Source organism: Pelophylax lessonae (assembly GCF_965119305.1).
Source record: "Pelophylax lessonae genome assembly, contig: HAP1_SCAFFOLD_291, whole genome shotgun sequence".
Lineage (NCBI taxonomy): Eukaryota > Metazoa > Chordata > Amphibia > Anura > Ranidae > Pelophylax > Pelophylax lessonae.
In genome coordinates this window covers 171,024-193,622 of record NW_028120053.1, presented here as the reverse complement: position 1 = coordinate 193,622, position 22,599 = coordinate 171,024, and the positions used below count along the sequence as shown (strand labels likewise).

At 49.8% G+C, this 22,599-nt stretch overlaps 2 protein-coding genes across 2 annotated transcripts in view; one reads left to right on the top strand and one right to left on the bottom strand.

The window, feature by feature from the left end:
• The window catches only part of BOP1 (BOP1 ribosomal biogenesis factor), a 58,524-nt gene that overhangs the window by 21,399 nt on the left and 14,526 nt on the right, over positions 1-22,599 (top strand). The window lies entirely within an intron of this gene.
• SCX (scleraxis bHLH transcription factor) lies at positions 538-20,831 on the bottom strand. The gene is made up of 2 exons (XM_082276122.1): positions 19,684-20,831; positions 538-1,152 (listed from the first exon to the last, which is right to left on the bottom strand). The coding sequence occupies exons 1-2, from the start codon at positions 20,203-20,205 to the stop codon at positions 1,114-1,116; spliced, it is 561 nt and encodes a 186-aa protein (XP_082132248.1). The 5' UTR covers positions 20,206-20,831; the 3' UTR covers positions 538-1,113.

Genomic DNA, 22,599 nt, shown 5'->3' with positions numbered 1-22,599 from the left:
TGAGAGTATGAGGGGGGTGTCGGTAATGGTGAGAGTATAACAGGGGTGGAAGTGGAGGAAGAATGATGGGGTTGGTTGAATGATGGGGTAGGGGTAGTGGAAGGAGTGGGATGGGGGTTGGTGGAAGAAGTGAAATAATGAGGGTAGTAGTAGAGTATGATGGTGTGTCATAGAGAAGATAATGGGGGTAGTACTGGGTGTAGAATGATGAGGGTAGTAGTGTCCACCATTGATGAGTTCGGGCCACACTGATTATCACCTTGATCTCTTTATTGATAAATAAGACACATAGATACATTGTGGAGGCCAGGAGCCCCATATATCACATCTGTCACCCCCCCACCCCCCATACATTGTCCTCTAGATTATAAAATATGATGTCACTCCGCTTACAGCCAGTTTCTGGAGATTCGGGAAAGTTCGATGACAGTCGGCACACCTTCAGGAGGATTGCATCCCTCTTCTGACTCCAGAGAAAGGTGTAAATGGGCAGCCATGGCACCTGCATATACCATAACGCCTTCATTCTGTACTTCCGCCCAGCCTGGGGGGGTGATGGGTGGAGTAGTTGTCTTTGGAATGGACTTTGTTGTCCTCCCGGAATCCCCCTTCTGCTTGTTGTTGGTAATCTGGGAACCACAGTTATTCAGACCTATAAAATAGGAAGCCAGGTGTTCCCAGTCCCGCCCACTGCAAGCTCCTCCCTATCTCTGACACGGGGGAGAAAGATACAGAGGGAGTAGACCCGCCCACGAGGTACTGCAGAATATGATATAAACAGGGCAGATGTATGGAGTGGACTGTGCCTTTATTTCAGTTGTGGTGTTGGCTGGAGACCAATGGAAGCTTATATAAAATTGGTGATCAGTGCATGCCCCGCCCCCTGCACATACTGACCAGTCCTTATAGAAAGAATTCGGGCCCCTGTTGGAGGCTTTGGGTGGAGGTGAAAATCTGGCCTAAAGATACATGCGTCCTGTTCAATCTTCTTTCTCTCTCGGAGCTGTGGTGGTCTCTCCCCTGTGATTGGCCGGAGTTCTTTTTCTGGCTTCTAGTTGTCATACCTTCAGGCTGTGGTCTGGGGGTGTCTGTGGGGGTCCCCCAGAGCTGCCATTAGGTTCTGATCGCCGTCTTCCTCTCTCTGTCCTTTCCCTGCCGAGACAAAAAAAAGTCATTATTGGGTGGGGAGGGTGAAAGCTGTGCAGTCTTATGTAGTGTCTCCAGACTCTAACCGTCTCCTGTACTATGTCTGCAGTCTCTGACCGTCTCCTATAGTATGTCTCCAGTCTCTGACCGTCTCCTATACTATGTCTCCAGACTCTAACCGTCTCCTGTACTATGTCTGCAGTCTCTGACCGTCTCCTATAGTATGTCTTCAGTCTCTGACCGTCTCCTATACTATGTCTCCGGTCTCTGACCATCTCCTATAGTATGTCTCCAGTCTCTGACCGTCTCCTATACTATGTCTCCGGTCTCTGACCATCTCCTATAGTATGTCTCCAGTCTCTGACCGTCTCCTATACTATGTCTCCGGTCTCTGACCATCTCCTATAGTATGTCTCCAGTCTCTGACCATCTCCTATAGTATGTCTCCAGTCTCTGACCGTCTCCTATACTATGTCTCCAGTCTCTGACCGTCTCCTATAGTATGTCTCCAGTCTCTGACCGTCTCCTATACTATGTCTCCGGTCTCTGACCATCTCCTATAGTATGTCTCCAGTCTCTGACCATCTCCTATAGTATGTCTCCAGTCTCTGACCGTCTCCTATACTATGTCTCCAGTCTCTGACCGTCTCCTATAGTATGTCTCCAGTCTCTGACCGTCTCCTGTACTATGTCTGCAGTCTCTGACCGTCTCCTGTACTATGTCTGCAGTCTCTGACCGTCTCCTATAGTATGTCTCCAGTCTCTGACCGTCTCCTGTACTATGTCTGATAGGAGCACCATGTGTGTATCTCCACGTCCCATCTCCTGATAGGAGCACCAATTATGTGTCCTACAACCATCATCCCATCTTCTGGTAGAAGCTCCATTTGTGTCCCACCACCGTCCAATCTTCAGATAGGAGAACCATTTGTGTCCCACTACTATCCCATCTTCTGATAGGAGCAGCATTTGTGTTCCACAAAAGTCCAAACTTCTGATAGGAGAACCATTTGTGTCCCATCTCTACCCCATGTTCTGATAGAACTATTTGTGTCCCACCACCGTCCCATCTCCTGATAGGAGCACCATGTGTGTCCCACCACCGTCCCATCTCCTGATAGGAGCACCATGTGTGTCCCTCCACCGTCCCATCTCCTGATAGGAGCACCATGTGTGTCCCTCCACCGTCCCATCTCCTGATAGGAGCACCATGTTTGTCCCTCCACCGTCCCATCTCCTGATAGGAGCACCATGTGTGTCCCTCCACCGTCCCATCTCCTGATAGGAGCACCATGTGTGTCCCACCACCGTCCCATCTCCTGATAGGAGCACCATGTGTGTCCCACCACTGTCCCATCTCCTGATAGGAGAACTATTTGTGTCCCACCACCGTCCCATCTTCTGATAGGACTATTTGTGTCCCACAACCATCCCGTTTTGTGATGGAAGCACCGTGTCCCTCATGGAGCGAGTTTTTCTCCATTATGAATCCACGTCACCAGCTGGTATTCTAGAAGCCGTCTTGACGAGTGGTGACATTAGAGGTGGTGACGGCTTTGTTGGCCCTTTAAACGCTTGGCCCTGGATGAGAGTGTCGGTGTGGGGCTCTGTCTGTACTGACACACTAAATCCCCACATTCCTCACCGGGATGTTTACGTGACGCTTCTGGTATTCGCTCGATTTCCACTAACTCACTCTGGAGAAGAACTTTTTTTTTACAATCTACTTAAAAATGGAAAATTTGGGCAAAGTCTCCGCCTGTCCACAAAGCCATTTTGTCTGAGTGCGGCAGGCGAGCCTCGCGTCCAGGATCCCTCCCGAGGCTCCGGCTGACAGTCAACTGCCAGCATTTATTTCCATTTTATGAGGTTTTTCTGGGCTTCTAGAGTAAATATATAAAGGCAAAAAGTACAGCAAATTACACAGAGCGGAGAATAGTCAAACAGAAAACACGCAGCGCCTCCCGCCAACCCCAAATCATAACAGTCCTAGAGCCAGCGCAAACACCGGGTCTGCCGCAGCCAGGGGAGGGTGGGCACTGACCCCTAAACCAGGAGCAGGTGGCACCCGGATCTCCAGAGGACGTGGCTCAGATTCCACATCTGCTCAATGCACAGACCGCAGATTTACCACCATAGAAAGAGCTGCCGTAACCCATAGCAACCTGGTTTCCCCTTTACTAGCTCCCGGTCAGGGCAGAGCAGACATGGCTTGTGATTGGTGGCGCTGAATAAACGCCCACTGCTCATCAATATCTCACTTCATTCTCTCGTAAATCTAGCAGATGAGGAATTTGTTCATCTCTATATTGCTACCATGATATGGAGAACATCAAATCCATTCATCTTACCTTGACAGGCTCTGCTCAGTACAGCCTTCCTCACCCCTCTCCGCTTAGTAAATACCCCCTAAAGTCATGTTCCCAACTCCTCCAGCAAATTTATCCTAACACAGCCAGCTAGAACGGAACCCGGCTGCTCCTGAGGGTCACACACAAACTAAAATCCTCCAGTATTGGCCGCCATTCTGCCCAGAGCTGGCTTGTGCCCCAGGCTGCAAGGGCTGTCCTGGAGGGCTGCAGGGGTAGATTGGGAAGGGGCTGTCCTGTAGTGCTGTGGAGGGTTAATCAGAGGGGGCTGTCCTGGAGGCTGCCGAGGGTTAATTGGAAAGGGCTGTCCTGGAGGGCCATAGACGGGTTAATTGAAGGGGGCTGTCCTGGAGGGCCATAGACGGGTTAATTGAAGGGGGCTGTCCTGGAGGATTTTGGAGAGTTAATTGGAAGGGTCTGTCCTGCTGGGCCATGGGGGGTTTATCGGATGGTGCCCCTGAGAGCTGTTGGGGGTTAATTGGAAGTGGTTGTCATGGAGGGCCACGGGTGTGGGGGGGGGGGGGATGGGTTAATTGGAAGGGGCTGTCCTGGAGGGCCAATGAGGGTGGGGGATTATCGGAAGGTGCTGTCCCTGAGAGCTGGTGGGGGTTGATTGGAAAGGGCTGTCCTGGAGGGCCATGGGGGGGGTTAATTGGTAGGGGTTGTCTTGGAGGGCCATGTGGGTTAATTGGGAGAGGCTGTCCTGGAGGGCCATGGGGGGGTTAATTGGTAGGGGTTGTCCTGGAGGATTTTGGAGAGTTAATTGGAAGGCTCTGTCCTGCTTGGCCATGGGGGGTTTATCGAATGGTGCCCCTGAGAGCTGTTGGGGGTTAATTGGAAGTGGTTGTCATGGAGGGCCACGGATGTGGGGGGGGGGGGTGGGTTAATTGGAAGGGGCTGTCCTGGAGGGCCAATGGGGGTGGGGGATTATCGGAAGGTGCTGATCCTAAAAGCTGTTGGTGGTTAATTGGAAGGGACTGTCCTGTAGTACCCATGGGGGTTTAATCGGAAGGGCCTGATCTGGAATGCTGAAGAGTAGTTAATGATGGGAAGGGGCTGTCTTGGAGGGTCATGGCAATGGGGGGTTGAGTTTGGATGGAGCTATTCTGGAGGACCATGGAGGGGGTGTAAGATCGAAAGTGGCTGTCCTGGAGTGTGTAGAGGTAGATCAGAATGGAATTTTCCATAAGGATGAGGAAAGGCGTAGGCTGGAAGGGGCTGTCCCAGGGGACCCTGGTGGTGAATCGAATGGAGCTATGTTCCCCCCCCCCCCCCCATCATGGCCCCATTAGGCCATCTATTTTTTTTGAGGTGGGTGAGTGTTATGCCGAGTGTCATCTAATATATGTCACCACAATGATGATATCTGAAGAACATGGTGTCTTTCAGGAAGTCCCCATGTAGTGAGGCATTCTGGGTAATGTCACTGATCATCTGTTTTGGCCATTATGGACCTTTTTATGGCCGCAAACATTGCAACATCGTCCAGTAAATGTGTGGAAGAATTCCATCTCCCAGAGCCGGTCATCATTCCCGTTATTTTCTTCCTTGCTACCGTCAACCAGAATTTTCCAGATCCGATCTGTCTCTCCATCAGTGGAATATTATCCCAACCCTTGGGGGTTCCCCAAGGCTCTGTTCTTGGACCCCTCCTCTGCTCTATCTACACCGCCCCCCTCCATGACTTTTCCCCCCCGCCCATGCCCCCCTCCGTGACTTTTCTATCAAAATTAGTTATGCAACCATCAATCCCTCCCCCCATGCCAGGGTACTCGGTGTAATCCTGGACTCTGACCGGTCCTATCAGCCCCAAATCCAATGGCTTGTAGACTTCACTTCCGCAACATCTCTAAAATTCGCCTCTGGGGTCTGTTGGGGGCATCGTCTGTCTTTCCCTTGTGTGGTGGAGGGGTGATGGACGGATGAATTGTGACCCCTGATACACGGCTCACGTGGTTCTGTTGATGTTGGTGTATGGTTACGGTGTTGGTGGTGTCATTGGGATTTATAACCGAGACCAGTGCCAGAATTGGAGTCATCCCTGATTCCAGTAGAAGCTCTTATTGGTGACCCAGCTCTGTAATATTCCAGCCAATGTATCTCACATTCTCTCCCTTGTGCCCCTTGCCCCGGCTCGCCCTAAATTGGACTCTTCCATATAATTCACTGACCCACAGCAGCCAATCGTATGTCAGTGAAGTAAAATACTTCAATATACTGATTTGTATAGAGATATAAAGTGAGGCTCCCTGGAGAGGAGGCCAGGAGAACGGACATGTTCCGATCATTCCTGAATATTCCTCTTATATCTCCTTATGAGTTCTTCCCGTACATCGCAGGAAGCAGTGAGATGAGGATTATTATTATTATTATTATGGAGGACGCAGTGAGATGAGGATTATTATTATTATTATGGAGGACGCAGTGGGATGAGGATTATTATTATTATTATGGAGGACGCAGTGAGATGAGGATTATTATTATTATTATGGAGGACGCAGTGGGATGAGGATTATTATTATTATTATGGAGGACGCAGTGAGATGAGGATTATTATTATTATTATGGAGGACGCAGTGGGATGAGGATTATTATTATTATTATTATGGAGGACGCAGTGGGATGAGGATTATTATTATTATTATTATGGAGGACGCAGTGGGATGAGGATTATTATTATTATTATTATGGAGGACGCAGTGGGATGAGGATTATTATTATTATGGAGGACGCAGTGGGATGAGGATTATTATTATTATTATTATGGAGGACGCAGTGGGATGAGGATTATTATAGTTATTATTATTATGGAGGACGCAGTGAGATGAGGATTATTATTATGGAGGACGCAGTGGGATGAGGATTATTATTATTATTATTATGGAGGACGCAGTGGGATGAGGATTATTATTATTATTATTATGGAGGACGCAGTGGGATGAGGATTATTATAGTTATTATTATTATGGAGGACGCAGTGAGATGAGGATTATTATTATGGAGGACGCAGTGGGATGAGGATTATTATTATTATTATGGAGGACGCAGTGGGATGAGGATTATTATTATTATTATTATGGAGGACGCAGTGGGATGAGGATTATTATTATTATTATTATGGAGGACGCAGTGGGATGAGGATTATTATTATTATTATTATGGAGGACGCAGTGGGATGAGGATTATTATTATTATTATGGAGGACGCAGTGGGATGATTATTATTATTATTATGGAGGACGCAGTGGGATGAGGATTATTATTATTATTATTATGGAGGACGCAGTGGGATGAGGATTATTATTATTATTATTATGGAGGACGCAGTGGGATGAGGATTATTATTATTATTATTATGGAGGACGCAGTGGGATGAGGATTATTATTATTATTATTATGGAGGACGCAGTGGGATGAGGATTATTATTATTATTATTATTATTATTATGGAGGACGCAGTGGGATGAGGATTATTATTATTATTATTATTATTATGGAGGACGCAGTGGGATGAGGATTATTATTATTATGGAGGACGCAGTGGGATGAGGATTATTATTATTATTATTATGGAGGACGCAGTGGGATGAGGATTATTATTATTATTATTATGGAGGACGCAGTGGGATGAGGATTATTATTATTATTATTATGGAGGACGCAGTGGGATGAGGATTATTATTATTATTATTATTATTATTATGGAGGACGCAGTGGGATGAGGATTATTATTATTATTATTATGGAGGACGCAGTGAGATGAGAATTATTATTATTATTATGGAGGACGCAGTGGGATGAGAATTATTATTATTATGGAGGACGCAGTGGGATGAGGATTATTATTATTATTATTATTATTATGGAGGACGCAGTGGGATGAGGATTATTATTATTATGGAGGACGCAGTGGGATGAGGATGATTATTATTATTATTATTATTATTATGGAGGACGCAGTGGGATGAGAATTATTATTATTATTATTATGGAAGACGCAGTGGGATGAGAATTATTATTATTAATATTATTATGGAGGACGCAGTGGGATGAAGATTATTATTATTATGGAGGACGCAGTGGGATGAGGATTATTATTATTATTATTATTATGGAGGACGCAGTGGGATGAGGATTATTATTATTATTATGGAGGACGCAGTGGGATGAGAATTATTATTATGGAGGACGCAGTGGGATGAAGATTATTATTATTATGGAGGACGCAGTGAGATGAGAATTATTATTATTATGGAGGACGCAGTGGGATGAGGATTATTATTATTATGGAGGACGCAGTGAGATGAGAATTATTATTATTATTATTATGGAGGACGCAGTGGGATGAGGATTATTATTATTATTATGGAGGACGCAGTGGGATGAGGATTATTATTATTATTATTATGGAGGACGCAGTGGGATGAGGATTATTATTATTATTATTATGGAGGATGCAGTGAGATGGGAATTATTATTATTATGGAGGCTGCAGTGGGATGAGGATTATTATTATTATTTTTATTATGGAGGACGCAGTGAGATGAGAATTATTATTATTATGGAGGACGCAGTGAGATGAGAATTATTATTATTATTATGGAGGACGCAGTGAGATGAGAATTATTATTATGGAGGACGCAGTGAGATGAGAATTATTATTATTATTATGGAGGACACAGTGAGATGAGGATTATTATTATTATGGAGGACGCAGTGGGATGAGGATTATTATTATTATTATGGAGGACGCAGTGGGATGAGGATTATTATTATTATGGAGGACGCAGTGGGATGAGGATTATTATTATTATTATTATGGAGGACGCAGTGGGATGAGGATTATTATTATTATTATTATGGAGGACGCAGTGGGATGAGGATTATTATTATTATTATTATTATTATTATGGAGGACGCAGTGAGATGAGAATTATTATTATTATTATTATGGAGGACGCAGTGGGATGAAGATTATTATTATTATGGAGGACGCAGTGAGATGAGGATTATTATTATTATTATGGAGGCTGCAGTGAGATGATAATTAATATTATAATAATATTGGAGGCTGCAGTGAGATGAGGTTTATTATTCTGTATAATATTGGAGGATGTATGAGATCTGATTTGGAGAACTGTCTGCACGGTGAAGTGGCTGAAATATTGAGAAATACGGGGACAAATATGAGTATTTACTTTAAATAAAAAAAAAAAGAGGACAGACCGCAGAAGGAAGGGAGGCTTCTGCTGTAATAAGTCATCTAATTTAGTCGGAAACTTTATAGAACTTTCATGGGTATGAAAATCTTAGTAAGGGATCATATGGAGGTACTATTGTTCGACTGGTGTGCACAGTAGAAGTACAAAGTACATGGCCTTCATACATTCTATGGGGGTATGTAGATGGTGAATCGATTTTGGTCTAATGCTTGGTTGGGGAAAGATCAGAGTCTATAGGAGGTCTGGTTCCTGGTTGGGGACAGATCGGAGGTCTGGTTCCTGGTTGGGAAAGATCAGAGTCTATAGGAGGTCTGGTTCCAGGATGGGGACAGATCGGAGGCCTGGTTCCTGGTTGGGGACAGATCAGAGTATGTAGGAGGTATGGTTCCTGGTTGGGGACAGATCGGAGGTCTGGTTCCTGGTTGGGGACAGATCGGAGGTCTGGTTCCTGGTTGGGGACAGATCAGAGTCTATAGGAGGTCTGGTTTCTGATTGGGGACAGATCGGAGTATGTAGGAGGTCTGGTTCCTGGTTGGGGACAGATCGGAGGCCTGGTTCCTGGTTGGGGACAGATCAGAGTATGTAGGAGGTCTGGTTCCTGGTTGGGGACAGATTGGAGGTCTGGTTCCTGGTTGGGGACAGATCGGAGGTCTGGTTCCTGGTTGGGGACAGATCGGAGGTCTGGTTCCTGGTTGGAGACAGATCAGAGTCTATAGGAGGTCTGGTTTCTGATTGGGGACAGATCGGAGTATGTAGGAGGTCTGGTTCCTGGTTGGGGACAGATCGGAGTCTATAGGAGGTCTGGTTCCTGGTTGGGGACAGATCGGAGGTCTGGTTCCTGGTTGGGGACAGATCGGAGTATGTAGGAGGTCTGGTTCCTGGTTGGGGACAGATCGGAGGTCTGGTTTCTGGTTGGGGACAGATCAGAGTATGTAGGAGGTTTGGTTTGTGGTTGGGGACAGATCGGAGGTCTGGTTCCTGGTTGGGAAAGATCAGAGTCTATAGGAGGTCTGGTTCCTGGTTGGGGACAGATCGGAGGTCTGGTTCCTGGTTGGGGACAGATCAGAGTCTATAGGAGGTCTGGTTTGTGGTTGGGGACAGATCAGAGTATGTAGGAGGTCTGGTTCCTGGTTGGGGACAGATCGGAGGTCTGATTCCTGGTTGGGGACAGATCGGAGGTCTGGTTCCTGGTTGGGGACAGATGAGAGTATGTAGGAGGTCTGGTTTGTGGTTGGGGACAGATCGGAGGTCTGGTTTGTGGTTGGGGACAGATCAGAGTATGTAGGAGGTCTGGTTTCTGGTTGGGGACAGATCGGAGGTCTGGTTTCTGGTTGGGGACAGATCGGAGGTCTGGTTTCTGGTTGGGGACAGATCGGAGGTCTGGTTTCTGGTTGGGGACAGATCAGAGTATGTAGGAGGTTTGGTGCCTGGTTGGGTACCGACCCTTCATGTGGCCCTCACACATACATAGTGCTGCTATAGTGTATTCCTGGTTCCTTCACACCATTGTTTCTTCCTGTGTCCCCTCTTCCGCTTCAGTCATTTCTTATGTACTTCCAGCCTGGATACAGCTGGAGGTCTCCTTTTAATAGGTGACATAATCAGGAGGACCTTTCAGTATGAATATTGGGGGCTCATTCTGCCTTTCCGTACATTACTTCTAATTTCCTGTCCTGTAGGAGAAGGTTGGATCTCCCAGGATTCGGCCCCGTCACTACTGGAAGTCTTCATAGTACGGGGGTAACGCATACACATCTGCTGTACAGCCTGAGCGTCAGGAAATGGGGTGTCTGATGAGCGTCAGGAAAAGGGGTGTAAAAGTGTCAGGAAATGGGGTTGTGTAATGGTCAGATGAGTGTTGGGAAATGGGGTGTATGAGTGTCAGGTGAATGTTTGGAATGGGGTGTACGGGGGGTCAGGGATGTGTCTGGAATGGGGTGTACGGGGGGTCAGGGATGTGTCTGGAATGGGGTGTACGGGGGGTCAGGGATGTGTCTGGAATGGGGTGTACGGGGGGTCAGGGATGTGTCTGGAATGGGGTGTACGGGGGGTCAGTGAAGTGTCTGGAATGGGGTGTACGGGGGGTCAGGGATGTGTCTGGAATGGGGTGTACGGGGGGTCAGGGATGTGTCTGGAATGGGGTGTACGGGGGTCAGTGAAGTGTCAGGAATGGGGTGTACGGGGGTCAGTGAAGTGTCTGGAATGGGGTGTACGGGGGTCAGTGAAGTGTCTGGAATGGGGTGTACGGGGGGTCAGTGATGTGTCTGGAATGGGGTGTACGGGGGGTCAGTGAAGTGTCTGGAATGGGGTATACGGGGGTCAGTGAAGTGTCAGGAATGGGGTGTACGGGGGGCAGGGGAGTGTCAGGAATGGGGTGTACGGGGGGGTCAGGGATGTGTCTGGAATGGGGTGTACGGGGGGTCAGGGATGTGTCAGGAATGGGGTGTACGGGGGGTCAGGGAAGTGTCTGGAATGGGGTGTACGGGGGGGTCAGGGAAGTGTCTGGAATGGGGTGTACGGGGGTCAGTGAAGTGTCTGGAATGGGGTGTACGGGGGTCAGTGAAGTGTCTGGAATGGGGTGTACGGGGGGTCAGTGAAGTGTCTGGAATGGGGTGTACGGGGGTCAGTGAAGTGTCTGGAATGGGGTGTACGGGGGTCAGTGAAGTGTCTGGAATAGGGTGTACGGGGGGTCAGTGAAGTGTCAGGAATGGGGTGTACGGGGGGTCAGGGAAGTGTCTGGAATTGGGTGTACGGGGGTCAGTGAAGTGTCTGGAATGGGGTGTACGGGGGTCAGTGAAGTGTCTGGAATGGGGTGTACGGGGGTCAGTGAAGTGTCTGGAATGGGGTGTACGGGGGGTCAGTGAAGTGTCTGGAATGGGGTGTACGGGGGGTCAGTGAAGTGTCAGGAATGGGGTGTACGGGGGTCAGTGAAGTGTCTGGAATGGGGTGTACGGGGGGTCAGTGAAGTGTCTGGAATGGGGTGTACGGGGGGTCAGTGAAGTGTCTGGAATGGGGTGTACAGGGGTCAGGGAAGTGTCTGGAATGGGGTGTACGGGGGTCAGTGAAGTGTCTGGAATGGGGTGTACGGGGGTCAGTGAAGTGTCTGGAATGGGGTGTACGGGGGTCAGTGAAGTGTCTGGAATGGGGTGTACGGGGGTCAGTGAAGTGTCTGGAATGGGGTGTACGGGGGTCAGTGAAGTGTCTGGAATGGGGTGTACGGGGGTCAGTGAAGTGTCTGGAATGGGGTGTACGGGGGTCAGTGAAGTGTCTGGAATGGGGTGTATGGGGGGTCAGTGAAGTGTCTGGAATGGGGTGTACGGGGGGTCAGTGAAGTGTCTGGAATGGGGTGTATGGGGGGTCAGTGAAGTGTCTGGAATGGGGTGTACAGGGGTCAGGGAAGTGTCTGGAATGGGGTGTACGGGGGGTCAGTGAAGTGTCTGGAATGGGGTGTATGGGGGGTCAGGGAAGTGTCTGGAATGGGGTGTACGGGGGGTCAGTGAAGTGTCTGGAATGGGGTGTATGGGGGGTCAGGGAAGTGTCTGGAATGGGGTGTACGGGGGGTCAGTGAAGTGTCTGGAATGGGGTGTACGGGGGTCAGTGAAGTGTCTGGAATGGGGTGTACGGGGGTCAGTGAAGTGTCTGGAATGGGGTGTACGGGGGGTCAGTGAAGTGTCTGGAATGGGGTGTATGGGGGGTCAGTGAAGTGTCTGGAATGGGGTGTATGGGGGTCAGTGAAGTGTCTGGAATGGGATGTACGGGGGTCAGTGAAGTGTCTGGAATGGGGTGTACGGGGGTCAGTGAAGTGTCTGGAATGGGGTGTACGGGGGGTCAGTGAAGTGTCTGGAATGGGGTGTACGGGGGTCAGTGAAGTGTCTGGAATGGGGTGTACGGGGGTCAGTGAAGTGTCTGGAATTGGGTGTACGGGGGTCAGTGAAGTGTCTGGGGTGTACGGGGGTCAGTGAAGTGTCTGGAATGGGGTGTACGGGGGTCAGTGAAGTGTCTGGAATGGGGTGTACGGGGGGTCAGTGAAGTGTCAGGAATGGGGTGTACGGGGGTCAGTGAAGTGTCTGAAATGGGGTGTACGGGGGGTCAGTGAAGTGTCTGGAATGGGGTGTACGGGGGGTCAGTGAAGTGTCTGGAATGGGGTGTACGGGGGGTCAGTGAAGTATCTGGAATGGGGTGTACGGGGGGTCAGTGAAGTGTCTGGAATGGGGTGTATGGGGGGTCAGTGAAGTGTCTGGAATGGGGTGTACGGGGGTCAGTGAAGTGTCTGGAATGGGGTGTACGGGGGTCAGTGAAGTGTCTGGAATGGGGTGTACGGGGGGTCAGTGAAGTGTCTGGAATGGGGTGTATGGGGGGTCAGTGAAGTGTCTGGAATGGGGTGTACAGGGGTCAGGGAAGTGTCTGGAATGGGGTGTACGGGGGTCAGGGAAGTGTCTGGAATGGGGTGTACGGGGGTCAGTGAAGTGTCTGGAATGGGGTGTACGGGGGGTCAGTGAAGTGTCTGGAATGGGGTGTACGGGGGGTCAGTGAAGTGTCTGGAATGGGGTGTACGGGGGTCAGTGAAGTGTCTGGAATGGGGTGTACGGGGGTCAGTGAAGTGTCTGGAATGGGATGTACGGGGGTCAGTGAAGTGTCTGGAATGGGGTGTACGGGGGTCAGTGAAGTGTCTGGAATGGGGTGTACGGGGGGTCAGTGAAGTGTCTGGAATGGGGTGTACGGGGGTCAGTGAAGTGTCTGGAATGGGGTGTACGGGGGGTCAGTGAAGTGTCTGGAATGGGGTGTACGGGGGTCAGTGAAGTGTCTGGAATGGGGTGTACGGGGGTCAGTGAAGTGTCTGGAATGGGGTGTACGGGGGTCAGTGAAGTGTCTGGAATGGGGTGTACGGGGGGTCAGTGAAGTGTCTGGAATGGGGTGTACGGGGGGTCAGTGAAGTGTCTGGAATGGGGTGTACGGGGGTCAGTGAAGTGTCTGGAATGGGGTGTACGGGGGGTCAGTGAAGTGTCTGGAATGGGGTGTACGGGGGTCAGTGAAGTGTCTGGAATGGGGTGTACGGGGGGTCAGTGAAGTGTCTGGAATGGGGTGTACGGGGGTCAGGGAAGTGTCTGGAATGGGGTGTACGGGGGTCAGTGAAGTGTCTGGAATGGGGTGTACGGGGGTCAGGGAAGTGTCTGGAATGGGGTGTACGGGGGGTCAGTGAAGTGTCAGGAATGGGGTGTACGGGGGGTCAGTGAAGTGTCTGGAATGGGGTGTACGGGGGTCAGTGAAGTGTCTGGAATGGGGTGTACGGGGGGTCAGTGAAGTGTCTGGAATGGGGTGTACGGGGGGTCAGTGAAGTGTCTGGAATGGGGTGTACGGGGGTCAGTGAAGTGTCTGGAATGGGGTGTACGGGGGGTCAGTGAAGTGTCTGGAATGGGGTGTACGGGGGTCAGTGAAGTGTCTGGAATGGGGTGTACGGGGGTCAGTGAAGTGTCTGGAATGGGGTGTACGGGGGTCAGTGAAGTGTCTGGAATGGGGTGTACGGGGGGTCAGTGAAGTGTCTGGAATGGGGTGTACGGGGGTCAGTGAAGTGTCTGGAATGGGGTGTACGGGGGGTCAGTGAAGTGTCTGGAATGGGGTGTACGGGGGTCAGTGAAGTGTCTGGAATGGGGTGTACGGGGGGTCAGTGAAGTGTCTGGAATGGGGTGTACGGGGGGTCAGTGAAGTGTCTGGAATGGGGTGTACGGGGGTCAGTGAAGTGTCTGGAATGGGGTGTACGGGGGTCAGTGAAGTGTCTGGAATGGGGTGTACGGGGGTCAGTGAAGTGTCTGGAATGGGGTGTACGGGGGGTCAGTGAAGTGTCTGGAATGGGGTGTACGGGGGTCAGTGAAGTGTCTGGAATGGGGTGTACGGGGGGTCAGTGAAGTGTCTGGAATAGGGTGTACGGGGGGTCAGTGAAGTGTCTGGAATGGGGTGTACGGGGGGTCAGTGAAGTGTCTGGAATGGGGTGTACGGGGGTCAGTGAAGTGTCTGGAATGGGGTGTACGGGGGGTCAGTGAAGTGTCTGGAATGGGGTGTACGGGGGGTCAGTGAAGTGTCTGGAATGGGGTGTACGGGGGGTCAGGGATGTGTCTGGAATGGGGTGTACGGGGGTCAGGGAAGTGTCTGGAATGGGGTGTACGGGGGTCAGTGAAGTGTCTGGAATGGGGTGTACGGGGGTCAGTGAAGTGTCTGGAATGGGGTGTACGGGGGGTCAGTGAAGTGTCTGGAATGGGGTGTACGGGGGGTCAGTGAAGTGTCTGGAATGGGGTGTACGGGGGGTCAGTGAAGTGTCTGGAATGGGGTGTACGGGGGTCAGGGAAGTGTCTGGAATGGGGTGTACGGGGGTCAGTGAAGTGTCTGGAATGGGGTGTACGGGGGTCAGGGAAGTGTCTGGAATGGGGTGTACGGGGGTCAGGGAAGTGTCTGGAATGGGGTGTACGGGGGGTCAGTGAAGTGTCTGGAATGGGGTGTACTGGGGTCAGTGAAGTGTCTGGAATGGGATGTACGGGGGTCAGTGAAGTGTCTGGAATGGGATGTACGGGGGTCAGTGAAGTGTCTGGAATGGGGTGTACGGGGGTCAGTGAAGTGTCTGGAATGGGGTGTACGGGGGTCAGGGAAGTGTCTGGAATGGGGTGTACGGGGGGTCAGTGAAGTAAGAGGCAGAATATTGGATTGGTGTGATCTCCATCATACAAATAATTCCTCATCGATCGTCCTCCATTCACTAGCACTACCTCTAATTCATGGAGCGCGGTGTCGGATCACACACTCAGCTGATTGGTCGTTACTCCTCTGAAAACTGACCTAAGAACACTGAAAAGTGAGCTGATTAATGGTGATCTGGGGGGATGGGAGAGGGTCCTATTCACTATACACAGGACCTCACATTTTGGTTGGAGTCTGTAGAAAGATGCTCTGTGGCCTCCTTGGTAGAGGGACCCCGGGGTGTGTTCAGCTGAACCCCGTGTCCCCCCTTTGTCTGTCAGTGTGCCGGTCATTGAGCCGGCAGTTCTCTGCAGCAGAATCAGAAAACAAAAGCAATCACATGATTGGCTACTCATGGATGACATCACTGGTTTCCACTGCTTGTGTGTTCTACGTCTAGAACGTTCATGTCATCTTCACCTCAGCACAGAGGATAGAGAAGAGGGGCAGAGTGCTGATCTGGGATCCCTCACCTGGAGTAATACCGCTTCCTACCCCTCACCTGGAGTAATACCGCTTCCTACCCCTCACCTGGAGTAATACCGCTTCCTACCCCTCACCTGGAGTAATACCACTTCCTATCCCTCACCTGGAGTAATACCACTTCCTACCCCTCACCTGGAGTAATACCACTTCCTACCCCTCACCTGGAGTAATACCACTTCCTACCCCTCACCTGGAGTAATACCACTTCCTATCCCTCACCTGGAGTAATACCATTTCCTACCCCTCACCTGGAGTAATACCACTTCCTATCCCTCACCTGGAGTAATACCGCTTCCTATCCCTCACCTGGAGTAATACCACTTCCTACCCCTCACCTGGAGTAATACCACTTCCTACCCCTCACCTGGAGTAATACCACTTCCTATCCCTCACCTGGAGTAATACCACTTCCTATCCCTCACCTGGAGTAATACCACTTCCTACCCCTCACCTGGAGTAATACCACTTCCTACCCCTCACCTGGAGTAATACCACTTCCTACCCCTCACCTGGAGTAATACCACTTCCTACCCCTCACCTGGAGTAATACCACTTCCTACCCCTCACCTGGAGTAATACCGCTTCCTACCCCTCACCTGGAGTAATACCACTTCCTACCCCTCACCTGGAGTAATACCACTTCCTATCCCTCACCTGGAGTAATACCATTTCCTACCCCTCACCTGGAGTAATACCACTTCCTATCCCTCACCTGGAGTAATACCGCTTCCTATCCCTCACCTGGAGTAATACCACTTCCTACCCCTCACCTGGAGTAATACCACTTCCTACCCCTCACCTGGAGTAATACCACTTCCTATCCCTCACCTGGAGTAATACCACTTCCTATCCCTCACCTGGAGTAATACCACTTCCTACCCCTCACCTGGAGTAATACCACTTCCTACCCCTCACCTGGAGTAATACCACTTCCTACCCCTCACCTGGAGTAATACCACTTCCTACCCCTCACCTGGAGTAATACCACTTCCTACCCCTCACCTGGAGTAATACCGCTTCCTACCCCTCACCTGGAGTAATACCACTTCCTACCCCTCACCTGGAGTAATACCGCTTCCTACCCCTCACCTGGAGTAATACCGCTTCCTACCCCTCACCTGGAGTAATACCGCTTCCTACCCCTCACCTGGAGTAATACCGCTTCCTACCCCTCACCTGGAGTAATACCACTTCCTACCCCTCACCTGGAGTAATACCACTTCCTACCCCTCACCTGGAGTAATACCGCTTCCTACCCCTCACCTGGAGTAATACCACTTCCTACCCCTCACCTGGAGTAATACCGCTTCCTACCCCTCACCTGGAGTAATACCACTTCCTACCCCTCACCTGGAGTAATACCGCTTCCTACCCCTCACCTGGAGTAATACCGCTTCCTACCCCTCACCTGGAGTAATACCACTTCCTACCCCTCACCTGGAGTAATACCACTTCCTACCCCTCACCTGGAGTAATACCACTTCCTACCCCTCACCTGGAGTAATACCACTTCCTACCCCTCACCTGGAGTAATACCACTTCCTACCCCTCGCCTGGAGTAATACCACTTCCTATCCCTCACCTGGAGTAATACCACTTCCTACCCCTCACCTGGAGTAATACAACTTCCTACCCCTCACCTGGAGTAATACCGCTTCCTACCCCTCACCTGGAGTAATACCGCTTCCTACCCCTCACCTGGAGTAATACCGCTTCTTACCCCTCACCTGGAGTAATACCACTTCCTACCCCTCACCTGGAGTAATACCACTTCCTACCCCTCGCCTGGAGTAATACCACTTCCTACCCCTCGCCTGGAGTAATACCACTTCCTACCCCTCACCTGGAGTAATACCACTTCCTACCCCTCATCTCACTTGCCTGGAGTAATACCGTGTCTTATACTTTGCCTGTAGTAAATTGTCAGATCTCTGGGAAGGGGATATCCCTTCCGATTTCTCACCAGTCCTAAGGTCATATCTCTGGGGAGGAGATACCACATTCTATCCCTCGCCTAGAGTGATGTGTCCTGAGGTCAGATCCTTGTGAGGAGATACCACTTGCAGTTCCTAACCTGGAGTCATGTAGCTCGCACTGAGGTCATATTTCCGGGAAGGAGATACCCCTTCCTATCACCCACCAGGACTCGGATGCCCAGCTCAGAGTTCAGATCCTTTTGCAGGTGAGGGATATAAAGTGATCCCCTGCCAGAGTCATGTGTCCATCTCCGGGTAATGAGATGACACTTCCAATCCATCACCTGAAGTTATGCATCCAACTCTGTAGGTCAGATCCTTGGGGAGGAGATCCTTCCTATTCCTCAGCTGGAGTCATGTTTCCATCATTCAGATCAGATCTCCAGGAAGGAGATTCTACTTCCTATCCCTCGCCTGGAGTCATGTGCCCAACTCTGATCAGATTCTTGGGAAAGAGATGCCTCCCTAGCCTTAATCTGCAGTCCATCTCCATCTCGGGGGTCAGATCCTTGTGGAAGAGATGGCACTTCCTATCCCTCACCTGAGTCCTGTTTACATCATTTAGATCTCCATGAAGAAGATACCATTTTCTATCCCTCACCGGCCATGTGTCCCATCATTCAGGTAAAATGTCCGGGAAGGGGATATCACTTCCTATCCCTCATGTAAGTCATGTGTCCATCATTCAGGTCAGATCTCCGGGACGGAGATACCAATTCCTATCCCTCACCTGAGTCATATGTCCATCATTCAGGTCTGATCTCCGGGACGGAGATACCAATTCCTATCCCTCACCTGAGTCGTCATTAAGGTCAGATCTCCGGGACGGAGATACCACTTCCTATCCCTCACCTGAGTCATATGTCCATCATTCAGGTCAGATCTCCAGGACGGAGATACCACTTCCTATCCCTCACCTGAGTCATATGTCCATCATTCAGGTCTGATCTCCGGGACGGAGATACCAATTCCTATCCCTCACCTGAGTCGTCATTAAGGTCAGATCTCCGGGACGGAGATACCACTTCCTATCCCTCACCTGAGTCATATGTCCATCATTCAGGTCAGATCTCCAGGACGGAGATACCACTTCCTATCCCTCACCTGAGTCATATGTCCATCATTCAGGTCAGATCTCCGGGACGGAGATACCACTTCCTATCCCTCACCTGAGTCATGTGTCCATCATTCAGGTCTGATCTCCGGGACGGAGATACCAATTCCTATCCCTCACCTGAGTCATATGTCCATCATTCAGGTCAGATCTCCGGGACGGAGATACCACTTCCTATCCCTCACCTGAGTCATGTGTCCATCATTCAGGTCTGATCTCCGGGACGGAGATACCAATTCCTATCCCTCACCTGAGTCGTCATTAAGGTCAGATCTCCAGGACGGAGATGCCACTTCCCTCACCTGAGTCATGTGTCCATCTTTCAGGTCAGATCTCTGGGAAGGAGATGCCACTTCCCTGAGTCATGTGTCCCGGTCTAGGCATTGGATTTTGGGGCAGAGCTTTTAAGGTCAGAACTATTTGAGATGCGATCTGAGAAGGCCTTGCCATGATATACTGTTATGGTAGCGCTTTGTGTTTTTTACGGTCTATCCTGCAGAGCGCACTGGTCTGTGGCCTGGAAATAATTTTCCGACATCTGTTTTTTATGAAGTGTTTGCTCAGACTGTAACTTGTTCTGATACCTGTCGGCTAATTATTAGCGCTGTAATATGAGTGCAGTATTTTACGATGGATGTTACTCACCAGCTTCCTTTGGTTGCTGAGGCAGAAGGTGCAGATCTGCTTGGGCTGGCCTGGCTCGGTGTCTCGGTGTTTGGGGCTGGTAGTGGTTGGGTGGTGTTGGTAGTAGGGACTGCTGGTGTGACACGGCTGACCATCTCCACAAGTATCTCCGAGGAGTAATACGTTTCCTAGGTGGGAGATGTAGCTGGATGCCAGGCGTAGAGTCTCTATTTTACTCAGCTTGCGGTCTGCGGGCTCTGTGGGAATAAGCGTGCGCAGGGCGGTGAAGGCGCTGTTGACGCTGTTCGTCCTGTCCCTTTCGCGGGCGTTGGCCGTGTGGCGTTGTCGCGGTTCTCGCGTTTCTCGCTGCAGTCGTGAACACTTCTTGTCTCCTCTCCTGACACTCCTGTCCATTGAGTGATGAAAAGCTTTATCGCCGCACCCTGAACTGTCGCTGCCGCTTTCATCGTCGTCAGAAAGCATACTGATGTCGGGATACAGAAAGCGGGCAGGTGGGGCATGGCGCAGCATCGCAAAAGACATGGTGATGATTGACCACCAAATATTTTTCAAGTTGATGACTCTTCGCTGTCCCAATGTCCACGTCTATCTCCAGAGACCTTCTCATGTGACCACTATGGTGACACTGGGATGTCGTAGCCTTGTGTCAGCATCCTTGCCTGAGCGTGTCTCTGCCTGTCCGTGTCCTCGTCTCTCACACGTGTGGAGTGTGTCTGGCGGGGCTGCAACTGTGATTGACTTTTTATAGTGACCCTTGAGAGTGAGTCTGGTCCTCCCTCAGCCGGCAGCAGACACGGGTAGGGGGGGCTCCATCGGAAGCTGGATGAAGGGGGAGGGAGTCCCCAGACGGCTGTGGGATTTAACAGCCTAGACTGGCCTGTGCTGCCTAACGAGACGCAGCCTTAACTCTTCCCCAACATCTGCATCCAGGAGAAGACTTAACGCTTGTGTTTCGGGGAAGGAAATCTAGGCCACTAAGTTTCTATGCAACAGTCTATTCCTATATGGGGGGGCTTTCCAGAAACCCGCTACGGGGGAAAGAGAACAGGACCAAGGCATGCGGCTCCTTCTGCTGGGTGACCAACACATGATGCCAGGCACTGGTTAGCCTGCTTGCTATGGTGTACGGGCCATAACCCACTATTCTGACCCAGCCATTCTCCTGAGAACACTGCAGCATCATGGTAGACTTTGTATGAGCCGTGCTCTTAGTGCTCTATATAGACCACTATGGTTGTGCTGAAAAGTTTGCCCCCCCCCCCCCCCCCCATGGAGAATTGGTAATATACAGGATGTATGAGTGGTCCAACAAAACCCATTTCTTCAGTTTCATTAGTACTCTATATACAGGGAGTGCAGAATTATTAGGCAAATGAGTATTTTTGAGGATTAATTTTATTATTGAACAACAACCATGTTCTCAATGAACCCAAAAAACTCATTAATATCAAAGCTGACTATTTTTGGAAGTAGTTTTTAGTTTGTTTTTAGTTTTAGCTATTTTAGGGGGATATCTGTGTGTGCAGGTGACTATTACTGTGCATAATTATTAGGCAACTAACAAAAATCAAATATACAGTATACCCATTTCAATGATTTATTTTACCAGTGAAACCAATATAACATCTCAACATTCACAAATATACATTTCTGACATTCAAAAACAAATCAGTGACCAATATAGCCACCTTTCTTTGCAAGGACACTGAAAAGCCTGCCATCCATGGATTCTGTCAGTGTTTTGATCTGTTCACCATCAACATTGCGTGCAGCAGCAACCACAGCCTCCCAGACACTGTTCAGAGAGGTGAACTGTTTTCCCTCCTTGTAAATCTCACATTTGATGATGGACCACAGGTTCTCAATGGGGTTCAGATCAGGTGAACAAGGAGGCCATGTCATTAGCTTTTCTTCTTTTATACCCTTTCTTGCCAGCCACGCTGTGGAGTAATTGGACGCGTGTGATGGAGCATTGTCCTGCATGAAAATCATGTTTTACTTCTTCCTGTACCACTGCTTGAAGAAGGTGTCTTCCAGAAACTGGCAGTAGGACTGGGAGTTGAGCTTGACTCCATCCTCAACCCAAAAAGGCCCCACAAGCTCATCTTTGATGATACCAGCCCAAACCAGTACTCCACCTCCACCTTGCTGGCGTCTGAGGCGGACTGGAGCTCTCTGCCCTTTACCAATCCAGCCATGGGCCCATCCATCTGGCCCATCAAGACTCACTCTCATTTCATCAGTCCATAAAACCTTTGAGATATTTCTTGGCCCAGTCTTGACGTTTCAGCTTGTGTGTCTTGTTCAGTGGTGGTCGTCTTTCAGCCTTTCTTACCTTGGCCATGTCTCTGAGTATTGCACACCTTGTGCTTTTGGGCACTCCAGTGATGTTGCAGCTCTGAAATATGGCCAAACTGGTGGCATCTTGGCAGCTGCACGCTTGACTTTTCTCAGTTCATGGGCTGTTATTTTGCGCCTTGGTTTTTCCACACGCTTCTTGCGACCCTGTTGACTATTTTGAATGAAATGCTTGATTGTTCGATGATCACGCTTCAGAAGCTTTGCATCCCTCTGCAAGATATCTCACTATTTTTGACTTTTCTGAGCCTGTCAAGTCCTTCTTTTCACCCATTTTGCCCAAGGAAAGGAAGTTGCCTAATAATTATGCACACCTGATATAGGGTGTTGATGTCATTAGACCACACCCCTTCTCATTACAGAGATGCACATCACCTAATATGCTTAGTTGGTAGTAGGCTTTCCAGCCTATACAGCTTGGAGTAAGACAACATGCATAAAGAGGATGATGTGCTCAAAATACTCATTTGCCTAATAATTCTGCACTCCCTGTAGACGACTACATTTGTGCTGAAAAGTTTGCACCCCCCCCCCCCCCCCCCATGGAGAATTGGTAAT